The sequence below is a fragment of the Chaetodon trifascialis genome, chromosome 3 (genome assembly GCF_039877785.1).
Source record: "Chaetodon trifascialis isolate fChaTrf1 chromosome 3, fChaTrf1.hap1, whole genome shotgun sequence".
Classification (NCBI taxonomy): domain Eukaryota; kingdom Metazoa; phylum Chordata; class Actinopteri; order Chaetodontiformes; family Chaetodontidae; genus Chaetodon; species Chaetodon trifascialis.
Genome location: NC_092058.1, coordinates 29,736,938 through 29,750,680, shown reverse-complemented (window position 1 = coordinate 29,750,680; position 13,743 = coordinate 29,736,938). Strand labels below are relative to the sequence as shown.

Here is a 13,743-nt window from a genome sequence, read left to right as displayed (position 1 = left end):
AGTGGGAGTCTGTGTCAAAACGGGCCATCGGAGTAGGCCGAGGTCGAGTAACTCAGCTTAACTTAGCATGTGTCGGGTTTAATTTGCAGATTGCTGTGTTGCCGATGTCAAAAAGAGTCCCACGGCTGTATGTGCACATTTGGACAGACATGCGTGACGAAAACATAGAATTACTCAAACACACCGACAAAGACAAACATGTAGACACCACATTATCGGGACAGAGAGGAGCCGCTGTGTCTGCACATCGTCTTCATCTTCAGCTAAGGTCAACTGTAGATTAGGGATGTTCTCCAGTGTAATGCAGTTGATCTCGTTGATTTCTTCAGTTTCATCTTCTAGTTCATGCTCAGAATCAGAAGTGAGATCACGGTCAGTGTAACCAGACGCTCCATAAGTAGCCATGTGGTTCCCTTTTAATGTGCAGCTGATTGGCCGAAAAAAGAATAGAAGCACGTGAATAGCCAAAGAAAACCAGTGTGCTTTTTACTGTTGAATAGCCACACCCCCAACTAGGACCAAGAATTTCCTCTATAACAACCCAAATTCAAATGCAAAGTTTATGATTTTAAGGCCCCCAATACTGTTATTTGAAACATGGAGTGGCTTCTTCATGATTTGAACATACATATTCTGCAAAAACATGAAAATCACTAATTAAAAAAAAAAACAAAAAAAACGATTTTTCTTTGTTTACGCAACTTGCGCTGGGCGGACTTGTTGCTGGTTTTCTCATGGCAGGTCACATATGTTCTCAGGTTCTGACTGCATTGTTGCATAATTTCCACATGTGCACCTATACAAACAAATAATAAAAACTGACAATTCATGCATGTATAAAGCTAAAGAAATAAACCTTGCATACCAGTATTTGAAACCAATAATAGCACCTATGTTTTGCATGTGTGTGCTCTAGCTAGCTACTTTTTCTCAGCCTGAGGTGAATGGCCAGTAGTGCTAGGCTAGGCTTTCTCAAGTTTACAACGCGAACACATCTGGTTGACAATTTGGTACCTTGAAACTTGCAAGACGTAACTTCACGTTTTGTGAACAAGAAGCAAAGTATAGTTTACTTATAACTGTAGTATAAATACGAATTCAATAGGCTTACTGTGTAATTGGCTAGCTTCTAGAGATAGCTAGTGCCAGCAACAAGCATCTATCTTTTTGACACTGACTTAAAATATCTAAGTTCCAAAAAAAAATGGAAAGACATTTTTTGACTAACCATTCGTAAGCATCCTGCTCAATTCTCTGAGTCTGAGGTTCTGTAGGAACCTCCCCTCCTTCCTCAGGATCTGATTCAGGCTTGAACATGTACGGTTGAACTACTGAACTAGGACTAGGTCTGTTCAGTGCCACCATGTCCGCTACTTTCACTTTCACAAAGCTTCAGATACCATAAACAGTGCTTTCTGAAAGGAACAAACAAATGAAAATAGAGGTAGGTGAGAATCCTTTCCTAAAAGCTATTTCCAGCAAACTGCTTCAAAAACATGTTTTATGGAACTCATAGACCTATGTTAACTTGTTGAAAAGCTTTATAATATGGGACCTTTAATGCTTGTCATGAGCAGGAGGCCTAGTCGCCATTGTATGAACACTATAGTTCATTTACCATTTACTTTCTGCATGGAGCAGGTCTAGATTATACTCATTAATGTAGAGAGACTCAAAAATTCCCTTATGACCAAGAATTTGGAAATGGCAAGCAAAAACGTTGAACAGGCAGAAACCTCGAGCTGTGGGTGGCGTGCGATCTGCCTTGACTTGGTTTTAGAGACAGACAGAAAGAGATGCACTGCAAGGACAGTAATGACAATAATATAGATAAAATAGTAGAAATATGACCAATAAATATAACAGTAACAGTGTGCATAAGCATGATCCACACTCCAGACACAGCCATGATCCGTCAGAAGTTAGCAATATGCATTAGTGGTTCATTAATGCATGTTACTAGCTTAGTTTATTGTCGGAAGTCAACTGGCAGTCTAAGCCTACAGAGCATAACAATGAACTGGTACAAGGCAAGTCTGAGCCAACCTTTATCAAAAAGGAAAGTTTTAAGCCTACTCTTAAACATAGAGAAGGTGTCTGCTCCCCTGCACCTAGAATGGAAGATGGCCCCCCAGGAGAGGAGCTTGATAGCTGACAACTCTGACTCCCATTCTGCTTTTGGTGACTTTAGGAGGCACAAGCTCTGGGAATGCAGTGCTCTAGTCGGGTAATAGGGTACTATGAGCTCTTAAAGATGTCTCTTTAGGACTTTGTAAGGAGAAGGATTTAAATTTTGGGGGGGATTTTACTGGGAGCCAGTGCAGAGAGGCTAGTACAGGAGAAATATGATCTCTTTTTCGTAGTTTTTGTCAGAATATGTTCCACAGCATTCTGATCAGAGTCTTTAGCAACTTATTGGTACAGCCAGCCTGAAACTAACAAATATGTGGACTAGTTTTTCTGCATTGTTATTCAGTTGCTTTCCATCAAAACAGGCAAACATGCAATGTACTCTCATAGTAAAAAAAACCAAAAAAACATTATTCAGCTTTTTCTACGGTTATGTTTAAGTACTGACAATACTTGGTTAATGTTAGGGAAATGGTCATGGTTCCCCATGATCATGGTTTATTTTAAGTGCTTAAAATAATGCTTTTGTTAGTAGTAGTTTCATTCATTCCAATGGACGGAATTCTAACGTACACATACTCTGAGTGCTGGTCCAATTCAAAGACTGCATAAGAAGATTTTTTTTTTTTTTTTGGCATTTTTACTCTGTGTTGTGCTCATGATGAACGAAGACTGTCACTGTCTATAAGACTTCATGCCTACAGCTTTGGTTCTTTTTTAAGTGAGCCTGAACCAGACCAGATGAAAAGTTTGTTTGCCAAGTACAACTGGACATTGAGATGAATGCAACATTAAAAGGATTTCTTCTTTCCTTCAGTAACACAAAATGACAATTTAAGGAATAGTTACATGTTGAAGAATTTTTCTGGTTCTGTAATCTTTTTTGAAACAAAACTTGTTCTTTTCCCTTCAAACTTCACAGAACAGCCTTGGATACCACAGCTGATCTCACCCACACCATGGTGACCAAGGCACATAACACACAACAGCATCTACACACACAAACACACAATGAAAATGAGAGTGATTTGCCTGCATCCCTAAAGATCAACAGGGTCAACAGTCTTGAGACACCCCCACCCTCCACCCCTCTCTCAGATCTGGAGGGAACAAAGAATGATGGAAGGCAAAGAGAAAGCAATGATGAAAGGGAAGGACCTGGTCCTGATTACATCCCTCACCCAAATCACCATCCATATGGTTGTGGCAATTATGGCCCTTGCAAAACCATTTCACACAGCAGCAATAGTAAACCCCTTCCATCTAGGTGTCACAGTGACCATCGTGCCCCTCAGCGTCACCCAGAGGGGGTTGCTGGTCCATCTCATAATCCCAGTGAGCAGCAAGAGAATGTGGTGCTGAGGAGGGGTTTTGTGCCCAGGACAGCTCCAGAGAGGGTGGCCCAGAGGAAGAGCTCCATGGCCCAACTGCAGCAGTGGGTCAACCTGCGGCGGGGCATGGCTTCCCAGGAGGACATCAACAGGTAGATCAGTGTAGAAATACAACACCCATTTTCCTTTTCCTCCAAGTTATAATGACTTATAACTTCTAAGTGTCTTATGGATGCTCTTCACTAGTTGCATTTTAGAGGTTGACTGATGGGGCTTATAGAAATATTATAACAACCTACACTCACCTATACACATATCAGCAAACAACTGTAGTAAGAACTTAGTATGCTCTATTAGTTCATGCAGCATTAGAAGTAATACATGTATGAAAAGTGAAAGTGAAAAGATGAAGTACATATTGATACACGTGTAATCAATGCTTCATGCTTCATCATAATGTTGCATTGTTGGTGGTAGGTGATACATTTACAAGAATTTATACTGCATCATAAATGATAATTTTGTAAGTGTAAGATATCAAAATGCAGAGAATTACAAGTAAAATTTGTTTGAATATATCATATAGGTTCTATAACAGAGTGCTCCATTCCAAAAGCATTACAGGTCACACAACACAGAATCATCAGTTGAATTTTAGCTCTGTACTTGCAGAATGGAAATAGTACAAGTAACATTATGAATGCATTGTAATCCTCTATGAATGCCCCCATAATACATTATAGATGTGGTCTTCATAGAAAATGTTGCAGAAAGATGTAATAATTCAATAAAATTTCTGCACAAAGCAGCTTTAATGTTAATTAAACCAGCATACAGCATAGCACAGTTCATGACCAGTAATTTGAGGGGAAACACTGACATTATCATATAAATAAGGATCTTATTTCATGCACTCTCAAAATGTGACTTGAACATTTGGGCCATAAAGTGGTTTATGTAATGAAATCTCTTTCCATGTTTGAAATAAATAATGCCAAAATGTTTTATTTATTTAAAGAAAAAGACACTAATCAAGGTGCAATAGCATGAGATGTGTGTTACAATACATTGGGACGAAAATGTAGTTTCATTTTTTATTTTAGCCTAGCTTTTATTGAGCAACATGAAGAGGCCACGCTTGATGAATCAACTTTCAACTGCTGTTTGTTAAAACACCCTCAAACTTATTTCATGACTTAACATAACACTGGATAAGACAATAATCTCAATATCTCCCTGTCCTTCCAGCCCATCTCATTTCTACCCAGTGAACCATGGGGTCTCTGCTGACTATTATGTCTACGCCGGTGACCCCCATTATGTGGAGGACTATCCTCTGTACCTGCCTGGGGTCCGACCTGACAGCATTTGCTCAGTCTCTGCTGTCAGGGGATATGGCCGACACTGGACGGTTGAGGAGAAGCGCCACTCACTTAGAGATGGACCACATCAGCTGTATGGACCCCCAGTACCCAGGGATCAATGGGGGCAACAATACTATGGTGGAATGGAATCATCCATAAGGCGTCTGTCCATACAGCCACGCTCCAGGTCTGTTCCCAGGTCACCATCCTCGTCATCGGGTGGGCCCTACTCACCAGTACCACCCAACTTTGCCTCCCCGGCTCGATCGCCATCTGCCCGATTTGACCGGTTTCCAAGGAGGATGAGAGAAGATGTGATCTATGCTGATCCATCTGTCTACAGCCTGAGGAGATCACTCAGTTCACCAAAGGTGAATTGACACGTGTGTGTATGTGTGTGTGCATTGGTGACTGCATCAGAACATGACAATTTATTTTCCTATCAATCATTTTTTGGGATTTTTGCTTTGAAATATATGACGATTACTTATGGGATCAGACATGTTTTTCTTCATAATTACACTGAAAATAGATATATATAAAAAAATAAGTATTGATTTTCATTATATAAAGGAAATAAAAAGTGTGATTGAGGATGAGAATGAAGATTCAAATTAAAAACATTTAAATTTCATGTATTATTTTAGAATTACCACACCATTTCCAGAAAACAAATTTCAAAGAGTGTAACTGACCTTTAGTAAAAGAAGATTCTCAAAAAGTCAGTGGGAATTAAAGGAAGAGCGAGGGAGTGATGTTTTGTTTTCATATACTGTGACCATAACCATTCATCTTACTGTACTCCACTCTAAAAACTTTCCTTCATTCTTGCCTCCATTTCCCTCTTTTTCCTCTTCCTCTGTCTTCTTTCCTTATTACCTTCTCTCCTACTTTCAGTATAACTACCCTGGCAATAGGAGGTCCTTAAACCAAGGGTTATACCACTACAACTACCCTGTATCCCCTTCCAACCACAGTAAAATGGTATGTGCCGCTAATGTGCTGTAATACATATCCATCTTCTTGATAACACATATGGGCACACACACAGTCCCGTGGTAGAAGGCACAGTAAACAGTAGTTTTGGCACAATCCAGTTTTGTGTAGCTTTGCTTTGCAACTGCAGACAGCTTTGGGGTTTCTTCCACACATCTGTCGTAACCCTTTACACATCACTCTTGTTGGGAGTGTTGAGACCTTGCTTCCCAGCATTTGTTCCTGCTACTCCTCACTGCTGACCTGTCCTAGGCATGCCGCTTGAACCACTCTTGCATACATAAGTGTATGAATGTATGTATGTGAGTTTACACATGAGAGAAACATAATATTTTTTACCTCTTTCCATGAAATGATTGTGACGTGATTTATTCTTGGCAGATAAAGTGTATATATCTTCTCAAAACTTGATCAATCAAAATCTTCCAAATATATCACAATGAAAAATAAATTACAATTAACCTTTACAAACTGTAGTCAGGCTTAAACAAAATTGGGGGTATTGTTTAAATTCTTCAGCCTTGGTCAGTTTAAGAGGAAACACATAATCGAGAAGATTTCATGCATATGAATGTCCAATATTGCTGTTTGAAATGTCACACAGTCACTAATATTGAGTATGGCAACCCCTGACACGGATCAGTGCATTAAGACGTTGTGGCATACTGTCCACAAGCTTGTAGACGTTGTCAGTGGGCAGGGCATCCCCCTCTTCGGTCAGAGCCTGGGAATATTGTCCCTCTCAGTGAAGGCTCGGCCTAAGGCATCCTGTGCATGCTCAATAGGGCTCATATCAGGGGAGCAAGTCGGCCATGGCATCTTCTGCACCTCCTGAGTCAAGATATTCTCTGCAGCTGCCCTATGTGCTCTAGGCTCTGTGTGTTGTTGTCTTGCAGACGAAAGTTGTTCCCAAAGACTGGTCTCGCATGTGGGAGGCAATGGCTCTCCAGCTTGTTCCTGTACAAAACGGCATTGACGTTTCGATCCAGCACCAACAATGGTATCTTTCCTCCATAATGAATACCATCACTGAGCTGCCACCAGCTTGAGTGGTGTCCTGGATACGGTCATTGCAAAGGATTTCACCACATAATGGCTGAACCTGTTGTCTTCCATCTGTATGGTAAAGGATATAGCCGTTCTCATGGGAAAGATAACACGTCGCCAGTGGCCAAGCTGTACTCTTTTGTGCTCCCTAGCCTAGAAAAGTCAAGCAACTCTGTGTTGAACAGTTAGGCGTGGACATTTGGTCATTCGTCTTGCTCGGTAACCATGCTGAAGAAACCTTAAATTTACAGTTTGGCGGGATATGTTGATTCCATGGTGTCTTCTCCACAAACGACGATGGCGGTTTGCTGGCATTTTCTGGTTTCTGCAGCACAGATTAAGCAGTTACCAATCATCTCGTTTGGTAGTCAGTCATGGTTGTCCTGGAGAGTTTCGTGGCCACAAATGACCCTCCTCTTGATGAACTTTGAGGATTTCAGACCACATCCTGGGATATATATATAGCAATATAGACTCGTTTGTGTCCATCCTGTTGTAGTGCAAGCACTCTTTGGCATATTGCCAGTGGCATCGGATGAGGCATATCCTAGAGAAGTTCTGTGTCAAATTTGGTTGAAAATTATTTCAGACAATTCTGAAAGCGTTGACCTATTGCATATGTGCTTTAGGCAGGAAACGGATGACACAGGAAATAAATTGTCTTTTATAGTGCAAAACAAATGTTATGCATGAATTAATTTCACCTGGGTAATTGGGACACCTCATGTAATCATAGCACCTGGTCAAAAGTGATGACTGATGCATTTAAATAGGAATAAGTAGAGGATTGTGTCTGACAACAAAATTATCCCAACTTTATGGGCAAGTGTAGTATAATGTTGCATGTTCAGTTCTGTCAGTTAAAAACAACAACAACAACAAAATATCTAGACATTTTTCCAAATGAGATGGGTACTCTAGGTCAAAAGGTAAAAGTAGTGGATGATTAGAATCCAACTTTCACTTAAGACCGGAATGGACACTGGAACATCAACAGGGACCAAAACTTCTGATAGTATTATTGGAAGAAGTCAAAGGTCCAGGACCAGGAGTCAGTGGACAGCCAGAGAAAGATCAAGGATATTCACATCTTATACGTATGAACAGAGACACTGCCAGAACACAGTGCCTGCCTGAACCCACCTGATGTCCTCAGATCTCAGAGGCAGCACTGGTTTGGGCCTGGTTAGTGCTTGAATGGGAGACTGCTTAGGGGCTGGAAGCAGATTTGTGTTTTAAAAGAGCTTTGACTGGTTGTCATATTAGTCCAGACTAGGAAAGCACTATATATAAATACAGTCCATTTACCATCTTTTTACAATCAACAGAATATGGTACAGCCCAGAACAAGCTAGCAACACAAACTCACAAAGACCCAAGAACAATGAAAATAAGTTTTTTTTGTCAAAAACTGCCCAGACATAAATACCTATTTAATTTATCTTAAAAGTGTTATAGTTGATCATTGCCTAGGAGCGGTAAACCTCCAATATGATTGGCAGGTCAGTTGATGTGCTTTGCTTTGCTGCTGTTTTCATTTGAAAGCTTTCTATCTATACTGTATGCATTTGTGTGACTTCCATGTTTGTCATTGGCTCAGGAGGACATATTAGATCTTCAGCTCCAGCGCAACCTGGATTATTTAGACCAACAGGTAAGAGGGCACACACACAGTATTGTTTGCCAATACATATTGCATAGATCGTGTTTCCCACCCAGTGTTTACAATGTCACATTACCTGTCTCCTTTCCTATGTTTCTTATTTTCTTCCAAAACATACTTCCTGTAATTAGCTTAAAAATATTATCAGCATATCCTAAAGCAGTTCCAATGATGTTCCAGTCATCCTGTTAAACATGTTGTTAGGTGTCTGTAAACTCTAAAATGAATCTTGAGTGCTTGAGAGGAGAAAGACAAGAAATGGCATGGTTACCCAAAAGATGGATGGCTCATCAACAACAAAGCTCTGTGTACAAGGAGGAGAGAGCACCACAAGGAGGTATTCTGTAAGGAGCAGTACATTAGAGCTTCTTTTATGGATTAAGCCTTAGTTAGTGATTCTATTTTCAAGATGGGCTGTCTTAAATCAAAATTATTAATTAGGGAAGTTCAGAGCCAGTGTGTGTGTAGTCCAGTGAGCCATTAAGCTTTTTCTGGCATGCCTCTCTTCAGAAACTGAAAAAAGTTCACACACCAGCCCCTCAATTTTTATCAATCATTAACAATGACAGGGGAAGCAACTAACAAAAAAAAGATTCAAATTGAATTTTAGTCAGATAAAGGTCTGTATGATAGCATCATGGGCGTCTGCCACCAGCGACGGCTACCAAAAGTGATGGCAAAGGAGGGAGATAGTCTGGTTGGCTCCAGGGTGGCAAGCAAGATGGTATGTACCTGGGAATGGACTGGATTAGGCACAAAGAGTTTATTACCTGGATCAGGATGCTGTTGCTGGGCTTCCCAGATGACTATTTCAGTGTCCCAGGGGAGTGGTGTGACAACCCGACCGCAGGCAGAATGGTGTTGAATGTCGCGTCACGCTGAGATGGTGAGAACTAACAGGAAAGTGCAAGATCCTTGTTGAACACTTCCCAAAGGTCATGATACACAGTGGGAACTCTGGAGAGGTCTGGGGGATCAGATGTGGAAGTGAGTGAGCTGGAGACTCCACCTGCTGGTGGGAGAGCAGAACGAAGGCAGAGAGAGTGAGAGTGGGAGCTCCAACCCAGAATTGTGTCAAGAAACCAATCAATGTGAAGTTATGGAGCTTCAACTAAGGAACACCGAGAATCAGAGGTGAATGTGGTGCTTGAATAGTGTGAAAGGAGATCTCATCTTCATGGTGGTTACCGGAACAGTTTAACTGGGGTGGTGCAGTGTGTTACCTCCGCCAGGAACTCCAGGGCCTCCAGTTTGTAGCCAGCCTTTATTGTGAACCGCTCATCCAAAAGGTTGTCCTCAGCTTCAGAATCTACAAGGGCAAGAAGAGACAGAACCTCCCCTCCCACACACAAAGAGACTTGGACTTGGAATGTACAATCTCATGGGCCGGACAGGACATGAAGAAATGAAATGACCCACTTGACCCCAGTACACACACTCACCTGCCTGGGTCCTGTGGAGGCACTCTGTAAGAGTCAATCAGGCTCTCCCAAGCTGCATGAGCTCATCATCCATAGGTTGGTCCCAGTAGTACGCTTCAGGAGGTGGAGGTCGGTTGGGTCGTGGAGTTGACTATGCTGGAACATGGGCAACTCTCTCAATCCTTGCCATCACTGACCAGCACACACAGGTTGGCGGGCTCGTCATGGGTGGCTAACTCGTCCCTGAGCTGCTTGTTGAGTTCCCTGATGAACACACGCGTCGGCTGCCAGGGTCCAGAAATCCACTGGTTATTCAGTGACAGAGTGCAGTCCCTGTCTGAGGTTCAGGAGGCTGGAAGCATTTCCACCATGTTTAGGGTGGTCAAAAACAGTCTTTAATCTTTTCTTGCAGTTCAAAAAGGTGAGTGTGCTTATACTTGTGTTAGAATTTAATTCCTCAGTCCACAACAGCGCTCTGCCTCGTAGCAGTCCCATTGCATAATCAACCTTAGACTGAACAGATGAAAAAAATTGGGGCTGCCATCTCAACACAACACTGCAACAAAAAAAACATGATAATTATCATGGGTTCTGTCAAAGGACTCAGGGTTGCTCACATGAGTCTCATTGACTGATGGGGGCTCAGCCAATGATGTCTGGGGTTGGTTCTGGTCCTGTAGAGCAGCTGCCATGTGAGTCATTAGGCGTGAAAGCTTGGAGACCTGGGCCACCATATGCAATATCACATAGGGTTTGGAGCATTTGTTCGTGTTGTCCAAAGCGAGCATCTTGACAAGATATTTCATTCCAAACTGGATCTGATGTGTCCATTTTGTTGCCAGTTCCTTCTGTTAAAGTGAAGCCTTTAAATGTTTAATGGACTCGCTAATGCAGACCGGTAGGCATAATGAAAGAGCATAGAAAATGTATTATAAGAAGAAACAAAACCTCTTACACAGAATATGCTCTCTAAAAGAGCAGAAATGTAACAAATAACTGAAGAGCTAAGGCCGAGTGAGACACTGGACATGGCTGGATGGCACTGCAAGAGAGAACACATTTAAGTGGAAATCAAAAAGCACAAAAAAACAAAAATCTAACTTGAGTCTTAGAAAGTCTCAGAACAGTCTTAGAAATGACTGGGAATGAATTCTGAGGTAGTTTCTTTCATCGAGAATAGACATTTAACAAGGGAGAGTTCAAGACAAACCTTATATACTGCTGGTCAGATGAGCCTGATGCGCAGCAGGTGCACAGGTGTTATGGCAGAAGCCAGCAGAGAGAGTAGGAGGCCACACCCAACCTCAGACAGACAGGGGAACAGACAGACAAATAACACTAAAGGAAAATGGGAAAAGGAAAACACTAGGGATAGACAGATGAACTGATCCTATCAGTGAACTCATACCAAAAGCTTCAGGTACAGCAGTAACTGGATAATGATTTGCCCTGAGTTTAGCCTCCCAGGCAGCATTTTCGCAGAGGCTGCATGAAAATCCTCGCTAGGATTGATGGACCCTAAACCCTAGCTTCAGCAATCTCCAAACTAAACTTTGAAACATTTGATTGGTGGAGTTTGTTGGGGGATATACAGAGACCTCTTGAGAAAGATGCTGGTCTGGGCAAAAAAGTAAATAACAATAAATAAGTAACTAAAAGTTATTTTGTAAATAACTAAAGTACAAATAATTAAATATTAGAAGAAAACAGAAAACTGAACGAAAGGCTGCAGAATTAATGGCTGTGAAACCTATATTTCACAGTCTTTGAGATAAGGACCTCAGTACACCGCAAACAAATTAGGAGTAATAGGAAAGGAGGGTGAATAACATGCCATTGTAGCCTCCTCCTGGTTGCATCCCACTCTTGTTTGTATACCTCTGTAGTCTTGGCATGAAGAATCATACAAATTGGGATAACTTTTGGGCAATCTCTCCTCATAGTCCATTGTTGTGTTACACTCTGTTGTACACATACATTGACAGAGGTAGTTGTGAAAAGAATGAAGATATTATTCCATTTCTTTTTCTGTCAATGACCAGCACATCCCACTAAAACCAAACTCACTATTTTGTGAACAGTCATGTTGACCTCCTTAAACTCACAAAAGATTTTCTACACAGTATATCCAGTCCATTTGGAACGGTTATCAGGAGTCATTTAGCTCATTTGTCATCTCACATTACTTAGTGCTATTGTAATGATTCATCATCATCATCATCATCATGTCCCTATTCAATTCCAGATCTTTGCAGGACAAATTGTCAATGTGGATGTGTATTGTACGTGTAACAATGATACAGGGGTTTCAGTTATTTAAATCCACCCTTCCTAGATGTTTCATGATATATTTGAACCTGGTTCTTCGTTTTGAGACATGAGATGACACAACATGTCGATATGCATTATCAGTATGGCAACATATTTCTTATATCTGGCTGACAAATGACTCAGTGGAATTCTTCCCATCTGACTGTTGGCAGATGATGCATACGATTTTTTTGGACAAACTTTATCACTTGCCATCCACTGTGGAAAATCCACCCAGCAAAAAAATCAGGAATAGCTCATTGGCAGCAAAAAAAGAAAAAAAAATCTTCATTTCTTTGTTGTAGTAGAAAAGTTGATCTGGATGACGTTCTATTCAATTCAATTCAATTCAATTCAATTTTATTTGTATAGCGCCAAATCACAACAGAAGTTGTCTCAGGACACTTTCCATATAGAGCTGGTACAGACCAAGCTCTTTTATCTACAAAGAAACCAACAATTCCCCCATGAGCAAGCACTTGGCGACAGTGGCGAGGAAAAACTTCCTTTTAACAGGCAGAAACCTCGAGCAGAACCAGACTCTGGGTGGGCAGCCATCTGCCTCGACCGGTTGGGTGAGAGAGGGAGAGCAAGAGAGGGAGAGTGAGACAGACAGACAGACAGACAGACAGACAGACAGACAGACAGAAAGAAAAGCAGTCAGAGAGAGAGAGAGAGAGAGAGAGAGAGAGAGAGAGAGAGAGAGACAGAGACAGAGAGACAGACATGCAGTCACAGTAACAGTGACAGTGGATGTAATAACAGCAGTAGCAGTTGCAGTGGATGTCAGGCAGGGCCAAGGCAGGAGACGCAGCTGAAATCCACAATCCAGATTCAGCCACTGTCCATGGGAACCTGCAAGACGACAAAGCACAGAGACTCCGGGGAAGGAGCTAAGTTAGTAACACGCCGTGGTAGGACATGAGAGCGTGCGGATGGAGAGGGACAGAAGGACGGAGGAGCTCGGTGTATCTTTGGATGTCCCCCAACAGTCTAATCCTATAGCAGCATAACTAGGGGCTGGTCCAGGACAAGCCTGAGCCAGCCCTAACTATAAGCTTTATCAAAAAGGAAAGTTTTAAGCCTACTCTTAAATGTAGAGACAGTGTCTGCCTCCCGGACAAAGACTGGAAGATGGTTCCACAGGAGAGGAGCTTGATAGCTAAATGCTCTGACTCCTGTTCTGCTTTTTGAGACTTTAGGAACCATAAGTAGACCTGCATTCTGGGAACGCAGTGTTCGAGTAGGGCAATAAGGTACTATGAGCTCTTTAAGATAAGAAGGTGCCTGGCCACTTATGGCTTTGTAAGTAAGGAGGAGAATTTTAAACTCTATTCTAAACTTTACAGGGAGCCAGTGCAAAGTGGCGAGTATTGGAGAAATATGATCTCGCTTCCTGGTTTTTGTCAGAACACGTGCTGCAGCGTTCTGGAGCAACTGGAGAATATTCAGCAGCGAATTTGGGCAGCCTGATAGTAAAG

The 13,743-nt window shown here is 41.7% G+C and overlaps 1 protein-coding gene across 5 annotated transcripts in view; it reads left to right on the top strand.

Annotated features, from left to right (window-relative positions):
• Nucleotides 1-13,743, top strand: part of plekha6 (pleckstrin homology domain containing, family A member 6) — a 291,763-nt gene that overhangs the window by 241,760 nt on the left and 36,260 nt on the right. For all 5 annotated transcript variants that reach the window (XM_070959441.1, XM_070959442.1, XM_070959440.1 and 2 more), the window contains 4 exons: nt 3,053-3,613; nt 4,710-5,196; nt 5,723-5,809; nt 8,469-8,522. In XM_070959441.1, the coding sequence (XP_070815542.1) occupies nt 3,053-3,613; nt 4,710-5,196; nt 5,723-5,809; nt 8,469-8,522 (1,189 nt within the window). The remainder of the gene's footprint in view (nt 1-3,052; nt 3,614-4,709; nt 5,197-5,722; nt 5,810-8,468; nt 8,523-13,743) is intronic.